Source organism: Botrytis cinerea, chromosome 6 (genome assembly GCF_000143535.2).
Source record: "Botrytis cinerea B05.10 chromosome 6, complete sequence".
Taxonomy (NCBI): domain Eukaryota; kingdom Fungi; phylum Ascomycota; class Leotiomycetes; order Helotiales; family Sclerotiniaceae; genus Botrytis; species Botrytis cinerea.
The window spans coordinates 756,995-774,611 of NC_037315.1; the positions used below are offsets into that span (position 1 = coordinate 756,995).

Sequence of the window (17,617 nt, forward strand, 5' to 3'; positions counted from 1 at the left end):
TTATTGATCTCTGCTGGTATATATTCTCTTTGGCTTTTATCTCGGTCACAGCCTGCCCTTTGGTCGGCGGTGGAGAACCGACGAACCATTCAAGCATCACTTTCGTGAGACCCGTTAGTTTTAGATGACCACAAGACTATTTTGCTGAAATTTTTATCAAGCTTATTGTAATTCTGTTATGGTTCAATATTCAATACACAATTTCGACACTCTACAAATATATCATCGTTTCACATCGATTCTTACAATAATAAACACATTCTTGTCATCACGAAGAATCATTACAGTAGCGAATAAACATGGCACAGCGAGTCGATGTTTTTTGGTATCAACTGCCAGATAATTCAATCGCTCTCACCGAAGAAGAAACTGAAGATACATTTTCTTCCAAGCAAGATGGAAAATGAGAGATTGTTTTTGGCCCGTACAAAGAGGCGGAGAGAGTTTTAGGGACATAGGACTGTGGTGATGAGTCAAGTTCTCTTCAAAAGCTAGCGAAAACATGGATGGCACAAGATACCACAGGGACAAATGAAAAAAAAAAAATGGAAAATAAGAAAAGCAGATAAAAAAAACTGAGATATAACTTAAACTGCATCCATGAAAGCTATTATTTATCAATACGCGTATGTTCTAGACGTAGAAAAAAACCATATCCGTCATCGACTACCTAAACACTGAAAGTCACTTGAGCCTTGAATGGAATGAATCGTCTTATGATATTCTCAATGCTCGTGCGGATAGGCTCCTATCTGAAATGTTGATATCTCGATACAAGACGAAGTATAAGGAATTAAAGAAGGCGCTCAAAGAGGCAAAGGAAGAGAACGTGGATGGAAAAATTGAAGATGCCTCCGCAGCCGTGAAGAGAACGGATTCGAAGATCAAGAGTTTGAACTCCTCCATTGAGAAATACACCAGCAAGAGTAGGGGTTATGAGAAGAAATATGATGAGGAGTTCAACGGAGGATGTAGAGCCAATGATAAGAAGAGCAAAGCAGTGGATGAATAGTAGCCAGTGGGATAAAGATGAGGGAGTATGTCTAAAATCGAGTGGAGAGTAGATCACAGCTGTAGTAGAACAAACTTGAAAGTTGGATATACACGGACTTAAAGGGTTTTTATTATTCCTCAATTATTATTCATTAAATACTGCCTTCTTTATTAAACTCGCCTTATAGCTCTTTGCTAAATCTTATTGTCAACAAATAATAAATAACCAAGTCATTTATAGATGATGGGACTTCAAGGCTTGTATATTACTATAAAATGATAGTAGATCATGGAAACTCTGTGAAAGTTTAGGGCATGCCATTATTCATTGTTCTGAGGATCCGGCTTATATGGAGACTTTCATATGACAGGAACAAAGTAGCTAGGATTCAGTCGCTTATCAGTCAATCTAGTATGTAAACTGGCCATTCGAAGAATCGAATATGAATATCCCAGAAAATCCAAGAGCGAAACGACTTCAAGAATGAGGTGTAAATTGAATAGCGTTCACTAAACGCTCTTATTATTTCATAAAGACATACTACCGCCCAAAACTCCAAAAGGTGAACGCAACTAAGAACTCCTTGACGTACTTCACTCGTCTTGAGCAGTCTATCTCGTCCCATATATCCAGCAACCAGCCTAAACACCTTTGATATTCTCCGTGCCATCTCGTAAATCATAGTAACTCATCACTGCCACTTGCGACACTGTTCTCGATTGCATCCAGTATTGCGCTCTCCTCAAAAACTGGTCCTTGCCCATCGCACTTCGCAGCGTTCTTCAGCCTTTCACTAACAATTCCTACATCCACCAGACCTTGCTTGTACAGCGGATGTTTGATAATATAGTCCCACGTCGCACCCGCAGCCAACAACCTTTCCCCCTTATCACTTGTTACAATTCGATGGCTGGGAAATTTATTGTCGTGCGCATGTAGAACCTCGGTGTAGAAGTCCGTAGGTGTATACTTCATGGGCCCGACATTCGATAGAGGTTGCGGACTTCCATGATTAGAATGCCTCGATGTCGCTTTCAATATTTCATTTTCCGTCGCGGCTTTTGTAAGCTGTAGTTTCAAGCGCTCGTTTTCTTGAGCCAGATCTCCGGTATTTTTTTCCAATGCCGCAAGCTTGGCTTCTAACTCTTTTACATGTCGCTCTTTGCGTTCGCGGAAGGCTCGTTGTCTGATTTCTCAGGTCTTAGCATAGTATGGGATGGAGTGAAGCTTCAAAATGAGTGAGCTCAAAGAGATGGTCTTACGCTTGGCGGTTTTGGGCTTTGCGCCGGGATTGTGCCGGAGTCAAATTCTCCTCTTCGTCGCTATCTCGTCGCATCGCATCGTCCATTACGTCGGTAGGCATCTCGGTATACATGGGATGGGAGATCGACGGTTTGTGCTGTGAAAGCGGGGTTGTGACGTTGGGAATGCGCGAGTCGTACTGATTGGCATAATCATAGGGTTGGAACTGATCAAAGGCATCCTGCTGTGTGATGTTAGCAGGAACATTCTGCTCACAGGAGATGGGAGAAATACAGGCGGAGAGTTGCTGAATTCATCGGTAGTTGATGCGTTTGTATGAGTTGGGGTAGGAGGGAGGAGAGGGAAAAACGACTGAGCATTCGGAGTGTAATATGAATAATCCATCTTGTATCTTGTATGTTGAGAGGAGATCGATACGCCAAGAGCGTTATCGAGTACGAGCTATACTATCAAACAGTATTTAATATCTTCAACGAGAGATATCTTTCCGATTGTATCGATATATTCGCCCGCTTCCACAATGATATGAACTCCTAGAATGAATTCGCTGGCTTGAGAAGGCTTGTGAGGTCGTAGATGCTTGGAGCATTTGTGGATATGGATATGGATATGGATAATAAGGTTACACGCTAGGAACCCTGGGATTTGGTAAGGATGGCGACAAAAACGCCTGAGCATCACAAATCTTCCCCCCTTCAATAAATTCGGCAAAACAGGATAGCATCCTATTGCACAGATACTACATGCTTATCCCACTCCAAGTGTTTTGCAGACTTGTACGTTTGATGCCAGGAATGTCAATCATGAGACCTCTGCACTTATATCCCCGTGAGTAAGTATGCTAATTGCATGATATGTGTAATTACCCATGAGCCCTATGTCTCATTAGACGATTACCGTATGTTTCGACGAAAACTTGGGCATGGTCGACGAGAAGAACAGCTTTTTGTGTTTTTGAGAGCAAGCTGCCTGTGAGTCTATCATAATTGGAACACAAGTAACAGGTTCATGAGGGACTGATCCGATATCTGATCTGATACTAGAGTATATTCATCTCACAGATTTTCTGACATCACATTCGCACGGTTTCAGACTGAGTGCTTTCGAGAGAGAAGGAGACGGTTCATTCCATAAGCGGTGCTGACTCATCGCGCGACCAATCTTCATAAGTTTTTACGCGATCAAAGGTAATGCCCGATATCAACGTTACATACAAGTACAACGTTAGACTCTCAGCAGTACTATCTCACATCGTGAACCAGTTTAATCTCTGGATCGGACCAGTATCTCGAATGGCGCCTACTGACTAGACATATTAGGCATGGCCATAATTCCCTTGTTAGTATGAGTTTTCTTACATACTTGGACGCATTCAGCTTCGGCATATCAGCAGATTCGAATGGCTACACGTATGCTGGCATGATAAAAGCCATAATTTCTTCCGGGACGACAGTCCCCTCTACAATGACCATTTTGGAACATATGTGATCATACACCTCAGCCAAGCTTTCGACTTGGTGGTACAATTTTCAATACACCCTAATGACTGGTAGTGGCGTCAGAGCTGTTTAGACGACTCTATTGTCACGTTCTCCACGGGGAAGAGATAATCTATGTAACCGCGTGGCCACAAGATCCCCACAGTCTGCAGTATAGTATTGCCTAGCGCAGAGAGAGCTAGCACTCAAAGGCAATCTTGATCTGTGGTTATGGCGGAAAGACAAGACAATCATCGTAAATATAATTTCATGGTCGCCGAGACGTACCAAACCAACGACGCTGAAGCGGAAATATCATCAAGACATGTTGTCTTAATAGATTGCCACAACCATATATAATGAACTACGTGACATCAGTTGTCATCGATCTTTTGGCCTACCGTATTCCATATTGTCTAATGGTATAATGGTCGAAACCCTCTGTCGATTGTGAATTGAGTTCTCTTCGACTAAGGTATAATAAGTAGCCCATTTCCCCACAACCGTTTCAAGAAAGGCTATTTAATTAGAGTTGCTTGTTAGATTGCCCATATGCTATTCTTTCATTTCTCAAATTTTCTGGATGTCAATAATTCAATTTCCTTGAGGTTCAACAACTAGTGTCATTAACTTTGGCTGCGCTTCTGTCTTAGAGTCAATACTCACTTCTTCAAGCGTGTACAGATCACTCAATTAATCGTGAGAATTTGAATGAATATTTTGGCCAAGATTGATATCGTCGCACAGCAGTTGGTAGTGCATTTCCATTCCATGGATGCCAGCTTCTCTGGGGCGCAAGGGCATGGAGGGTCAAAAGCCGGCCTTCGAATATTCCAAGTAAGGAGATATATCTTCGTTCCGTCCTCTCACTTAATCACCTCACACACTTGCCAGTAGTTTATGAAGCTACCTAATGATTTTTTAACCTATATTTTTCAATAATCTAATCGGTGCCCATCAAAGAGGCCATATTCTTGTTTTTGATTGAAAGGTAGCACAAGTAGAGTTCCAGTTGAGCAATCAAAGTCTGTTCTCTCTTGAGGGCATGTTCAGGTGTGGCAACCGACCTCCTCGTATCTGCATTCATTATCTAAAGTTCAGGAACAAGCAATACCCGATATCTGTATGCAACGATACAAGAAACCGCTTGATATATGATTCAATCTGCTGTGTATATTCATCGAATAAGACAAATATCAGCAGCCACGTTAAGCATGCGGTCATAATTCCTCCCAATCCCTAAGGGCAGTGGTCTGTAGAAGGATTCGTGGGTTCGAACGAATCCCTCAAGTGGCGTCCAATTTTTATTTTTTTTGGACATTTTTATCATTTCAGGATAAGGAGCTATATTCAAAAGTGATAATCTGCATTGTGAGCACTCTTTGATCACGTAGGGTGTGACTTGAGTGAGGCTATTCGCGGGTCCACTATGCTCCTTCCCTCTTCGACAGACGTTTAGAACATTGGAGCTGTAGCATCTTTCAATGCATTCGGGACATTAAATTTGTTGAACAGTTCAAATTGTCTATATACATGAGAATGTCCACAAGATTTGAAAGTGATTAGTTGTAATTCAGATGATCTATTTTAAAAGCTGCTAAATAAATTGCTTCGAAACTATTTACTGGGTTCCTTCTGGGAATCCAGAACAGTCATCGTCTTCATTACCGTTATCCGCCCAAATATTGAAGCTCGTTTCTCGGGACGATTTCTTTCGAGCGGTGGTTGCTTCCTTCGTCGTTTTCCGCAGCTGCCATTCGGTAAGGGGCGCTGCCTCACGAGCAACAGCCAATAAGCCTTTTTATGGTTCTGCTTTGGGCTCCAACTAAATTTCTGGCAGCTCTCTAGCGTGAGCACGATAAGAGCTTTTAGAGTCAAGCTTGCGCCATTGCCAGCATGGCGAAGAGAATCATAGCAATATCGGATGTGAAAGAATTTTCAGAATCACCCAGAGACATGCTCTCATCTCTTCCTTGAAAAGACGCCTAAATGTATCGCGTGTATCAACTACGAAGTCTTTTTGGAACTCTCTTAGATCCGGCATCAGTGCCATATTTCTCAAAATAACAAGTCATGGAAAATCCCGTTAGCTATCAGGATCACTTGACTGTTCTCTATTGACTGAGGGGAAGGGATTCCAGTTCGTAAGTCCCATTGCAACAAATCCTTGACTTTATTTTCTTCCATTTATTCGGCCTCGCCACATCGAAATCTTTTGCTTATCTCTTTGAAACAGTGGAGTTCAAAGATGTATGTCGATAGGAGCTTATTCGTGTCAGACCTCGGATATTGCTTTGAAATTTCAAGGTCTCTAGTATCCAGCGTACAGATGCCGATATCGTTGAGCTGGGTTTGCTCCTTGCTCATCCCGAGGTCGATGGATACAACTATGTAGTCTCTAAAAGTATCGGGGCTGTCAGCCCGAAAAGGTTGGCAATTGCATTGTGGCATTTGTAATAGCACTTCAGAGGGAAATTCAAAATTTTGTTTAAGTGTTTGGAGGACTTTATCCTCTCGACATGGTTGGCAATAGGCCTCTGAAGTTTTGCAGCTTCCTGTTCGAAGAATGTTTAAATCCTTGAGATGCAAAGCTTTTTTCGAGGCATTTGTTTCGGGCGGTGCGGTAATAGGTGCTAACATAGCTAGATAAGTGTGACATAATTAGATATTATAAAATGATTAAATATTGTAAGATAGTAAGAGAATTGTGAGGTAGCTAAGTGACCATGTAATATACTGTGAAAAAGCAGACGATTAACGTCTTTGATAACAACAAGAGAGGGGGGACCTGAAAAGATTTATACGAAGCATACTCAGTCTGGCTAGAAATCTACTAATTCACTAGGTTAGGCCTAACACTAGGTGGTAGTTTACGTGCGGGCTCATACATTATTAATAGTGCGTTCAGTAATCTAATTTAGATAGAAACTTTTAACTCTCCGCTACATGTAAATCACTGGGCAACCCTTAAAATCATAGTGCATTTCGTACATGGATCAACCGGAGATGAAATCGATATGTCATGTGAAACCTTTTTGCAATCTTGAAATAGTGTAAAATTCCTCATATTTAACGACTATCCAAAAGCTTTACCCTCCCAGACATAGTCCAATAGTGACCAATACCGGTACCAGAGCGCGATATTGTGATATAGCTGACTGTATCACTCATATTACAAGAACAAGTGACGCAAATTCTTATCTTAAATTTTTCTTCGTTTCTCCGAGCTCTCGCTCCCTGCTGGACTTTTCCCTCTCCATCGCTTCGCTTCTTTAATTGACTTTCCTGCTGCTATCGCCGCCCATATTTTCTCCTCTTCTTCCTCAACCATACGTTTTTCGAGTTTCCGACAAGCTTGATTGAGACTCTCTATGAGCTCTAGAGAAAGATCCTCGCGTCCCGGAAGTTTCGAGTGGTCACTTTCCGAGTCCGAGAATGAGGCGGATAGGGGACTCGGTCCAGGCGCCATCTTTGGATTAAGCCTGAAAGCTAACTGGGAATGATACATTGTAGAGGCGTTATTTGTATTTGATGTTTTGAGATTTTGAGGTTCCATGTTAATGAAGATGATGAGAATGCATCCAAGGTTGTTAAATATTCTAGAAGAGGATACTGCGAGATGTACGGGATTTCCTGCTTCGGTACGGCGTCGTTATGTGAAAAAAGAAACGGTGGTATATCGAGTGTAATTGACCAGAGCTAAATGAGAATATATGTGTGTCACCTATGGTATCAGTGATGTGGATTTTAAAGTATACTTAGTGTCGATAATTGAATACCGTAAAAGTGAATGTGGACGAAGCTAGGTATGGTAGGCCACCCAAGCTGCTCGGCTAAGCGAACTCTAGTACAAGACGAACTTCATTACTAAGAGATTGAATGAAGCTAAATTTACTACGGTACACGTACGACATAAGCTTTTTCGGTCTTTCATGATCAACATGACAGTTTCGGGCTGTGGGGAAAAGAGAGGAGAATGGAAAGTTGAAAGATAGGGGAATTTGGATTTGGGCTTCTCCCAAGGATCTGAAATATCTGGAAACCCGATGAAAGTGAGGCTCTGTATTCTGGTTGCTTTTTGAACCTCAGTTCAATTAAAACACCTAGACCTTGTGAAAAGCTTATGGCTATCCTGAAGCTCTGTGAGATGGCATAACACAAACATCTAGATCCAACTAGACACAGGGGCTTGCCCCAAATATCTCGAAGTCTCCACACTTTCTTACAACTATTTCATGAGCTTAGAAATTAACACCCCAAGAGCTTACTTGCACCTCTTCATTTAAGACACAGTTCTATAGAGGTTTCTGGGCTTTCGAAGAAACCAGAAATCATTGGATACTCCTTTTTTCCCCCACCAGTTTCCTCTTTATTAGTGAGTGAATTTTATTCACATTGACTTACGGATGGTGATTTGCGAGAGTTTCATTGGATCGGAACTTTTCTTGATGAGTTTCATGAATTTCTTTCACAATTCAATATCTTATTGCTGGAAAATACTATCTATTTCTGCAACAATCCGATTGTGCTGTGAGCGTTTCATGTTACAACCCACAAAGGCAGGTGCTTATGTATATCATCCACTACATAAGTGTCGAAAACGGGCTGAAATAAACACACCAGTTTACATCCATCCCTCTACTCCATTATCACTACAACCAAAATCCAAAAAATCTACTTTCAATCACAAGCACCACATCACATCACACATTCTTCTCGATGTCTGCGATATCTAAGATGCCAACACAGAAGCAATACTCTGACAAACTTCTCGACCTTAAACTTCAAATGAAGAGAGCATCAATCAGAAAAATCAATGCAGAAACCAGGAAAATAAAGGCAGAAGCAAAATGGTTAGATGCACAAACAAAAAGCGTCGTCATTTTCAACAAACAGGCCAAACAAGCTGCCAACGGTAGCAATCCAGATACATGAAGGGAATTCAGGAGATGGAATTTGACTCGGGGTGCTTTTTGAGGAATTGAATCGTGGTATGAGAATTTTCTTAGAGGCGTGGTCAGCGAGGAGGATGCGAAGGGTGCGGATGGGTGGTAGGTGAAAAGAACTTCTCATTCAGGATGATGGTTCTTTTGGTGGTTGATAGAAGATCCCTCTTTCCGTTGCTCCTAATCATACCCAAGGTGTAATTTGAGTGCTTTCAACTGTCTTTATCTCTTGCTTCATAAGTTTTGCTCTCCCTTAAATGACGTGAAGTCTTGAGTGACTGTATGAACAATTCTAATTACAATACCCTAAGCAACGTTATTAGATTTCTGTAGCATAGTTGATATCGACGTATAGTGGAAGTTCAGGGGAGCTCTGAGAATTTTGCCATCAAACCTGTGAAACAGCCTTTGTTCTCATGATGCAGAAGTGCTATCCTATCGTTTTCGATTCCTATCAGAAAAGGTGGTAACATCTTTGATAAAATACTATCATGCTTGGAATTCAACATTATAGCTCAGTACTATTGGTGTTTGTCATTGAAAATGGAAAACGAACTAGTGATCAAACATAGTAAAATCAAAATTCCTTGTGGAATATGCTTGCTACTTCAATGTCTTGTTTCTGCTTGCAAGATATTGTTTCACTAACGACTGATCAGATACCAATAAGACGATAACCTGCAGTATTTAGAGTTATACATAGTATCTAATACTACAGTCCAGGCCATTTCTATAAGGTATTTAAACTGTAGAGGTGCAGACCTTTGTATAGCCACATTTTGAATGGTCAAAAACATTGATAATTTGATCGTCAGGCCTTCAGCCCAAACAGTGAATAGTTAAGATTGTCTGTTAATCTTTATTACCGTAACAGTCCACCAATTCAGTCAAGAGCAGATAAAAGAAAAACCAAAGTAATAAAACGACACGGTTGAAGCTTCCCCAGCAAAATTCCAGCCAATACAAGAGCAGGATCTCGAACCGAGAATCTCCTTTCTACAAAACACAACCACCATCTTTCCAGCACAAATTGTTTTTGAATAACTACTCTGAGATAAACCATTCTCTAGACAAGGACTTCTTGATACCAATATTTGTTATTTCTGTACTCCTCGATAATCAATCTGCCATTATGTCGTCATTTTCTGCGCCCGCCGTTCGCAACGCTACTGGTACCTCTGGTGAGAATAGCGTCACGGCAATCAATATGCGCAATCGAGCGATTCTCTATGAAAGCAATAATCCCACCAGTTCTTTCAATCCCTCCGTATTGAATTTACTCAACAATATGGTATGTTATCTTCTATCTGCACTCAAATCTGGGGCTTTCTTTTCATTATCAACGTGGCTCTCGAAGAAATTTCTATCGATCTACTCAAGAGAGAAGGAAAGACTCATCACGCGATACCTTCCCAATTCATTGTACTCTTTCCAAGATTTCTAGCTAACGCAATCAAAGCCCAACGACGAAGCTTCCGAGTCCAGATTATTTGCCCGCGCATCCGAGAAAAGAAAATCCCACATCGACACCACTTTTCTCCTCGATGGCGCAGCCGACATCCTCCAACAGTCTGCTGAAAAATCCCTCGAAGCTTCGAGCGCCCAAAATGAAACCGTTGATGATGATAAATTCACAACTCCTTCTTTTTTCCGCTGTTGTCAAGTAAGTGTTCCGCTCTCCCTGCTTAATCTTTGGCCATCACATTGGCCATCTTGTGTTTCACATAAGCTAACATATACATATAGTGTCAGCAAACATCCGGTTCGCCAACTTGCCGAAGAGAAGAAGAGAAGATCGGTGTGATCCAAGGAAAAGAGCAGAAAATTCTTGTTGTCAATAGTGAATGCGAACATGAGAAGTGTTCTCGATGTGTTAATGTTGATGAGACTGGTGTGCGTGTTGGTGTCAAGCCTTGGGAGTTGGAGTGGACAGGTCCTGTTATTTCCAAACAGACGTAGAATCTGGTGTGGATCTGGAAAGTGCAGTGGGATGTGGCAAAGACTTGTTTATTGTGGAGGGTTGAGATGTTTGGACAAGCTGAGAAAGGATTTTGCAGTACTGCTTCAACCTAGGTGGTAATTGTTAATAACAACAAGCAGTATAAATAGTAAGCCCCAGATGCGGCAAGAAGATTTATTATCTCAGAACAACCCAGTGTGCCAACTTCCATCAGTAACTTAAAAGCCAATAATTGCAGATTGTAAATTACAGTTTTAATCATTTAAAGGCCAGTGGAATCTCAGAAAATCCATGTGTAATCCGGCCCCAAAATATCTAGGTATTATTATTCTATGTATACGAAACCATTCTCAAGTATATCTTGCAACGATTGCCGTTCTTTCAAATCTATATAATCTCACATCAGTGTGTTCAAGGACTCCTTTGTTCCTGCGCGGTCCCATCTAAGAGCCCTCCACTTTAATACACAAAAGAAGATCAGTATCTTGATTCTTCAAAAGGAAAAGTCAAAGCGGTCATTGAGTATCTCACTTCTCAGAATAGGTAGCTGGGGTCGCATCCCCTTCTACTTCAGGCACCTGAAGCTGTTCATCTGGTTCTTGTCGAAGACCTTCCGCAGGCGCCCCTTCACTTTCCACGAAATGTGTTATGCGTTCTCGTGGAAGCCATGATCCTACAGGTGTAAACCACCAGGAAATCAGAGCTAGGATTGTTACACCGGCCATAATTATTGGCGCATCTGTTTTGTATTAGCATATGGAGAAGTGATGAGCGGCTGTAAGAATTGTCGAGTACTTACAATTCAATGTAGCTCCAGTGACAGGAAATTCATAAGGACTGAAAAGGATCGCCACAACCCAACCGTTCCAAAAGATTGAGATAAATTGAAATGGTCTACTCCATCTACCCAAACTCCATCTTGGCTTAGGGAATGTATTTGGTGTCAAGAAAAATCTTCCAAAAGCAATAAGTCCATAAGCGGCGGCCGATGGAACACCAGCAGCAGATATGAGAGATGTGAATGCGACTGCAGAAGGTAAGATGGTGCAAGTCACAAGCGAGGCACAACCCCAAATTACAAGAACTGCGTTACGGGGTTGGCCTTCAGGTGAGACACGTGATACCCAACCCGAAAATGGAAGAACGCCATCACGCGCTACTGCAAAGACAAGTCGAGATGCAGCGACAATGGCGATTGCGGTATTGAACCAAAGTGCGACTACTGCAATGATGTTCATGAAGACGTGCCCGCCTTGTCCCAAGACAACGGCATAGAGTGGTACGAACGGTTGAGGCGAACCGTAAGAGAACAGAGTATCCGGATCAGGTGTGCAGAACAAAAATAAAATGATGGTGGCAAATCCCCCTATTCCACTTACAATCACACTCCAGAATATACCTCTAGCGGCTGTGATTGAAGCATTTTTGGTTTCTTCAGCAACGTGTCCAGAGGCGTCAAACCCAATGAGAATACCAGCAGTAGCGAGATAAGACAAACACCAATTCCAGCCAGCGGGTGCACCGGTTCCATTGTAAGTTGTCATAAACGCCTCCTCTGCAGTTCGGAACCCGATGGTTCGGGCAGCGCCTATTGGCAACCAGATGAGGTTGAGAACGAAATCCAGCATGACTAAAAAGCTCGATATCCAGAAGACATACTTAAAAAGACGGGCTGATTCATATGTCAGTATTCAACAATTATCCCAATTAAATGTGACAACTCACGTGGTAGAAAATTCACGATTGCGGCTAGTGCAAGGAGAACCTCAGTACAAATCCATTGAACTGCTCGGAACTTGATATCACTGGTATCCGTTGGGAAATCAACATTGAAGACAACAATTTCCTGATGAATATTAGAAAACATCCGGCCATTGCATTCAGAACTCGCTCGTAGAGCTGTAGGGATATCACGTGAACGTGAACTTACCGAAAGCATGTAATTGACAGCTCCTTGGGTATTGCCTGCAAGTAATTAGAATATTTTTTAGGAATCATGAATCCGAGATGAGCTTACTTGCACAAAATGTCATCCAAGCAGTAGTACTCCACCACGCAACAACAAATCCTAAAAGTCGGCCATACTTGGCTCCTCCAGCTTCAGCTGCCCAAAGATAGATAGAACCAGCTGAGGGTGACGCAGAACAGACTTCTGCTATAACTGCTGCAGTGATGAAGGTGAAGAAGCATGTTACAAGATAACTCGTCCTGTGTAATCAAAAGTGTCAGAAGTCATGTGGGGAGTTCTAGATTTCAGGTGCACAACTAACCAATAAGCTAGAGGACCTCCGGAGGCGATTCCAGTGGTGTAAGTAACTCTTACACCTCCAACGAAGTACAAGGCAGCGAACGATGTCGAGAAATTCTCAATGAGGGTGTAGGTTCGATGTAGTACCTGTATCTTTTGTGAGTTTTTGAGTCGTTGTATTTTGGACAAATTTTTGACTTACGGGTTTGTAGCCAAGAGTTTCCTGATCGAATAGATAAGATTAGTTTCACCATCATCGGGCTTGATTGAGACTGAAAGCGATTACTAACCAGTTGAGCATCATCTCTTGCCTCAATTATGACACTCTTATTGTCTTCCCCATCGCGAGCCATGTTGTCACTGGCTATCTAGTACTGGACTAAATTTTACCTATGAATGGGATTGGGAAGAAGGAAACAAGAGAAGACAGAAGCGATACTACGAAGCAGTCACTCCGTACCTAGCAAGACATTTAGTACTCCGTACTGTGCCGCGTTTATATTCCCGAGAATATCCACTACGACGTTCAATTAGTCCAGAGTACATGCATGCATGGTGCAAATCACGACAGAGGACAGAGATTTCAATGGCGCTAGCCATTTCATTTTAGCCGGAGAGCCAAAATCCTAATTAACGGTCGGTCCGTTTGTCATCGATTTATACACCTTTGGCCCGTTTTCTATTTTGATGTATAATTATGATTGTGTTAAGATTATTACACTTTTGTCGTGAGTGATTGGTATAATATGCATTATTTACGATCAATTACTTACTCTGTACTCAGGTAGGTGCATACTCCAGAGCAATAGAGCACAACATCGTGGAAAAGTGATGGCTGTTGTGCCCCGCTTTTAAAGTCTCCCCACCGAGCCCACTTCAACGGAATCCTTTGGGGAAAAAGGTTTTTGTGTTTCGAACAATATGTCTAACTTGACTTGTACAAGACATCGTACGTAGTCTTCGAACCTTGTTGATATGACTTATTTTGATGCCGACGAAATACGTCCCTCATCATTCCAGATGAAGATGAAGGCGATAGGCAATCGATGGACAACCAATGGATCGAGACTTCAACGCCAGAAACAGTATGGGGGGCACAAACAACCCTTCGACCTATCTCCATTACGCGCTTGTTTCAATTCCAAAATGGACTTTACTCTCCCACGGTGATCGTCTGATCGTGGCAGTTTCCAACGGCTACCTTTGCAGTTATTTGATTCGTTGTTCTCTCGGAATTGTGCGTGCAATTGAAGCATGAAGGGTTAGATGCCCACCACAAACACAAACTTGCGGACGATCATGTTGAAAAACAGAGCTTCGGGCCTTAGATCATCCCTTTGCTCCGAAAAGAACAAACTCGTCCTCTCTTTTCCTTCCAATTTACACGACTTCAAACCGCTCCGTTCGTTTCCACCGCACCCATCAAATTTGATGATGGCCCAGTGTTACATCTGGTCGATCGCTGAGCGTCCCTCATCGTACATTGATCCACTCATCACCACTCTAAAAAAATGAACGAGCAAGAATAGGCTCAACGATTTTGTTTGAAATACTACATGGTGCCATTAAGAGATCGAGATGAAGTTAACCCCTCGCTTCCATGAAGTATACTACTAGCTCTGGTTAGAATTGCACTTCGTTTTGAACCGCCTGGACAATCATGTGTCACGCAAGTGTGTTGCCATGCATGCATTTCAATCGATCTGCATTATGTGAGAGGAATACTTATTGGGAGCGAATCTTACCTCGAAAGAAGCATAGTACATCATCAGAGAGACGTATTGCAGTGCATATTGGCACTCCCAAAAGAAACTTGGTTTATATGCCATAGGTATTCATCTATGTGATCTAAGAAAAGATTGAAACTTGCTTATAAGCAATTTTAAGTTTCTTGTAGATATATGGCTGGAATTCAATACCTGCTATTTCATCTACCCATTCCATTCTCCTTTCTTATCATCTCGATCTTCAATTGCCAGCCTCTACATTTTCAATGTCGTTTACTTGCTGACAACCATGTGTCTACCTACACCCGCCTCAACCTTTCCGCTCCCCATCGCCGGCAGTGGCTATTCTTGTTCTCTCTCTGCGCACTTCTGGTCTCAGATTCTTGAAACTATTTGGCTCTTCGTACCAAGATATATTCACAGTAGCATCTTACACTATTCGACTTCAACCACACAAAACTATGATTGCATTTGGGCTACTGCTTGAGGCTTCTGTTGATTTATCGTTGTCGAAGATAAGATTCATTATTCAGATGATTTTTTTCAAGTATACAAAATGAAGATGAGTATCATTTTGGAGAAATAGCACAGGAAGAAGCATGACATTTCATTCTTAAGTCAGCAAGGACTTAGGCAATCATGCATCAACTGACATTTATCAAATCCATTTTTTCGCTAGAGATACTCTACCTCTCCATATAAAAAGGAATAGATATCGACCATTTCAAGGCAACAGCCTGATACCATTATTCACACATCAGTGACATTATAGAATAACCAATGATTGCTGGTATGCAATGGCAAATTGGATCATGATTGGTCGCCACTTTACATCACAAACAAGAACGTTTTTTGCACCGTAGACGAGCATATGCAACCAATGCAGACTAGAGGATTTAAAGACGATATGGAATTCCAGCGCTAGATTTCCTTTGCTGAAACCAAACAGGTTAAGTCGTCGATATTAAAAATCAGATAACAGACAATAATCAATTGCTATGGTTCATCCTAGGCCCTCTAATAATTTCTTTCCACAGACGTCTAGGGTTAGAAATGAACATAATTTGGTGTCCTAAGAGCTGAAAGAACAATACTGCATGTAGCCCAATGCAATAAAGCCCTTCTGAAACTCATCTAGGATGCTAAGCGAAAACAATTTATTACGAACAAGGCCCTGAACAATGCGTTGTCACTGTCGCTAAACCCCTTTCGCAAACCCTTTGGAAAATGGATGAAGATAGCTAAGCGCATAAGCGCAAAAGATTATCCAATCCCGCTATCAGTCGATACCAATTTTCTTATAAATCGCGAGTTCTTCTAATGCCATCACTTAATTCTTCACTGGAGAATTGAATCATTGTTTTGGCTTTTCTTCTACAAATCCTCTAGCTGAAATCTCAAAGCGACTTTTTTGATTTAATTCCTGTAGATTTCATTTATCACAGCCCTCTGATCTATCCACACGATTTCCAGGCGACCAAGCTCCTAAATTCTTTCGGTTCTGATAAAGTTTCTCCCTCGTTTCAGCATGTCGAGTAATAAGCACACCGTCGGTAGTATTATTCAGAAGCTGAAAAATTACAATGTAGAACAGACTGTAGAATATTTGTTGGATCAGGAAGAGGTATGTGGTATCGTTCTCTGCAATTTGTTAAGGGAGATATATATAACCCCGTTTACAGTTTACTAGCTTTCTCTGCGATATCCTCACATCTTTACCCACAGAATACAAAAGAGCTGCCCAAGAAATGTTACGCAAGACCAATCAAACCAAGAACAGGCAGAGAAAAAGTCCAGCACTGGTAATCGTCATGACTCACAACTTTGCTCTACCTCCCAGTGTACAAGATCACTATCGAATATGGAAAGAGAATCCCTCCCGTTTTTGGCAGCCCTTTGAGACTTCGAACGCCAATCGGTTAGTGGGGGACGTCGTTGTTGAATCATACCTTGTGGTTCGAAATTTACGTCTGCGACAGGCGCACGACATCATCTTTCGAAGGTTCCACGTTAGCTTCTTATACCAGCTCGCATTATTGTTTGGTCATGGGCAGAATATAATGACGAATAGAATGCATAACATTCTAAATCAACGACTGATCACAATACTCACACAATGCAATAGAATTACTGATGAGGTGGATGTCATTAAAGCGAACCTGCAAATCTGGGTCGCTGCTGGGGCGAGATATAATAAAATATGCGAAGCTCTTGACAAGGGCGCTTTATTCTTGATCCCACAAGTACCAGACGAAATGTAAGTCGATATCACTCTTGCCCTGAAGATCAGTATGCTAACAATCTAGGTGGGAGAATCCAAACTTTCTAAAAGGTGCAGATTTCGATGAAGTGATGACCCATCTAAAGAACAAAGGCATCATGGAGCTATCCACTCAGCTTGACGCTGACTTTGTGGCCAACCAAATTCTAAATGCCGCGCTTGAACCATTTAAATGGGAGGTGGTTGATTCAAGAACAGTCACTGCCAATCCATCAATCGAGTCAAGAACCGTTCCTGTTGACCCATACGCCGGTCCGAGAATCATTAGAGCAGATCCAGACGACCCATCCCCAGCTATCACTGCCATTCCATCTATCGCAACAGAGGCCCTTGACACCAAGCCCATTTCAATCTCTTCGCTATTAAACCCACCAGAAGCGGTACAGGAGTCTGGCAATACATCCAGAGACATAGACTTAAATCTGGAGCCGCGCAACTCTAGTGGAAAACGGCAACGTATTAATTGAGTCTCCACTTATGATCCAACTACTACATAGTACCTGTGGTTTCCAGTCCCAGGCGTGACTGTGTTGGGCGGATGAGGGGATCATAGGGAGGAGGCTTTTGTTCATACTATGGTGAGGGACTGGTTTCACAGTTGGTGAATTTGTTATACAATAGTTATATTTTTTCTAAGTTCTCATTAATAATTCAAATTTCTTTACATCTTCTCCAAACACTGGACCGCTGAGAAGGATGTAATCCTGCTTGAATAACCTT

The 17,617-nt window shown here is 41.9% G+C and overlaps 6 protein-coding genes across 7 annotated transcripts; 3 read left to right on the forward strand and 3 right to left on the reverse strand.

Annotated features, from left to right (window-relative positions):
- The first annotated feature begins 564 nt into the window (after positions 1-564).
- Positions 565-1,070, forward strand: BCIN_06g02150 (hypothetical protein). The gene has a single exon (XM_001560354.2). The coding sequence runs from the start codon at positions 758-760 to the stop codon at positions 1,010-1,012; it is 255 nt and encodes an 84-aa protein (XP_001560404.1). The 5' UTR covers positions 565-757; the 3' UTR covers positions 1,013-1,070.
- Positions 1,071-1,095: 25 nt separating this feature from the next.
- On the reverse strand, positions 1,096-2,815 carry Bcyap3. The gene is made up of 3 exons (XM_024693381.1): positions 2,531-2,815; positions 2,257-2,480; positions 1,096-2,180 (listed from the first exon to the last, which is right to left on the reverse strand). The coding sequence occupies exons 1-3, from the start codon at positions 2,639-2,641 to the stop codon at positions 1,673-1,675; spliced, it is 843 nt and encodes a 280-aa protein (XP_024549167.1). The 5' UTR covers positions 2,642-2,815; the 3' UTR covers positions 1,096-1,672.
- Positions 2,816-6,787: 3,972 nt separating this feature from the next.
- Positions 6,788-7,469, reverse strand: BCIN_06g02170 (hypothetical protein). Its single transcript, XM_001560356.2, has one exon. The coding sequence runs from the start codon at positions 7,289-7,291 to the stop codon at positions 6,938-6,940; it is 354 nt and encodes a 117-aa protein (XP_001560406.2). The 5' UTR covers positions 7,292-7,469; the 3' UTR covers positions 6,788-6,937.
- Positions 7,470-9,704: 2,235 nt separating this feature from the next.
- Positions 9,705-10,799, forward strand: BCIN_06g02180 (hypothetical protein). The gene is made up of 3 exons (XM_001560357.2): positions 9,705-9,972; positions 10,141-10,344; positions 10,428-10,799. The coding sequence occupies exons 1-3, from the start codon at positions 9,814-9,816 to the stop codon at positions 10,638-10,640; spliced, it is 576 nt and encodes a 191-aa protein (XP_001560407.2). The 5' UTR covers positions 9,705-9,813; the 3' UTR covers positions 10,641-10,799.
- A 2-nt stretch (positions 10,800-10,801) lies between these two features.
- BCIN_06g02190 (hypothetical protein) lies at positions 10,802-13,426 on the reverse strand. 2 transcript variants are annotated; one of them, XM_024693382.1, is made up of 9 exons: positions 13,180-13,426; positions 13,092-13,112; positions 12,912-13,036; positions 12,659-12,849; positions 12,572-12,606; positions 12,367-12,487; positions 11,441-12,313; positions 11,173-11,380; positions 10,802-11,098 (listed from the first exon to the last, which is right to left on the reverse strand). In XM_024693382.1, exons 1-9 carry the CDS (start codon positions 13,240-13,242, stop codon positions 11,053-11,055), a joined length of 1,683 nt encoding a protein of 560 aa, XP_024549168.1. In that variant the 5' UTR covers positions 13,243-13,426; the 3' UTR covers positions 10,802-11,052. The 2 variants fall into 2 exon arrangements, with proteins under 2 accessions (XP_024549168.1, XP_001560408.1); XM_001560358.2 differs by having other exon boundaries at positions 10,802-11,380.
- A 2,578-nt stretch (positions 13,427-16,004) lies between these two features.
- BCIN_06g02200 (hypothetical protein) lies at positions 16,005-17,563 on the forward strand. The gene is made up of 3 exons (XM_024693383.1): positions 16,005-16,240; positions 16,299-16,873; positions 16,923-17,563. Exons 1-3 carry the CDS (start codon positions 16,145-16,147, stop codon positions 17,362-17,364), a joined length of 1,113 nt encoding a protein of 370 aa, XP_024549169.1. The 5' UTR covers positions 16,005-16,144; the 3' UTR covers positions 17,365-17,563.
- Positions 17,564-17,617: the final 54 nt, after the last annotated feature.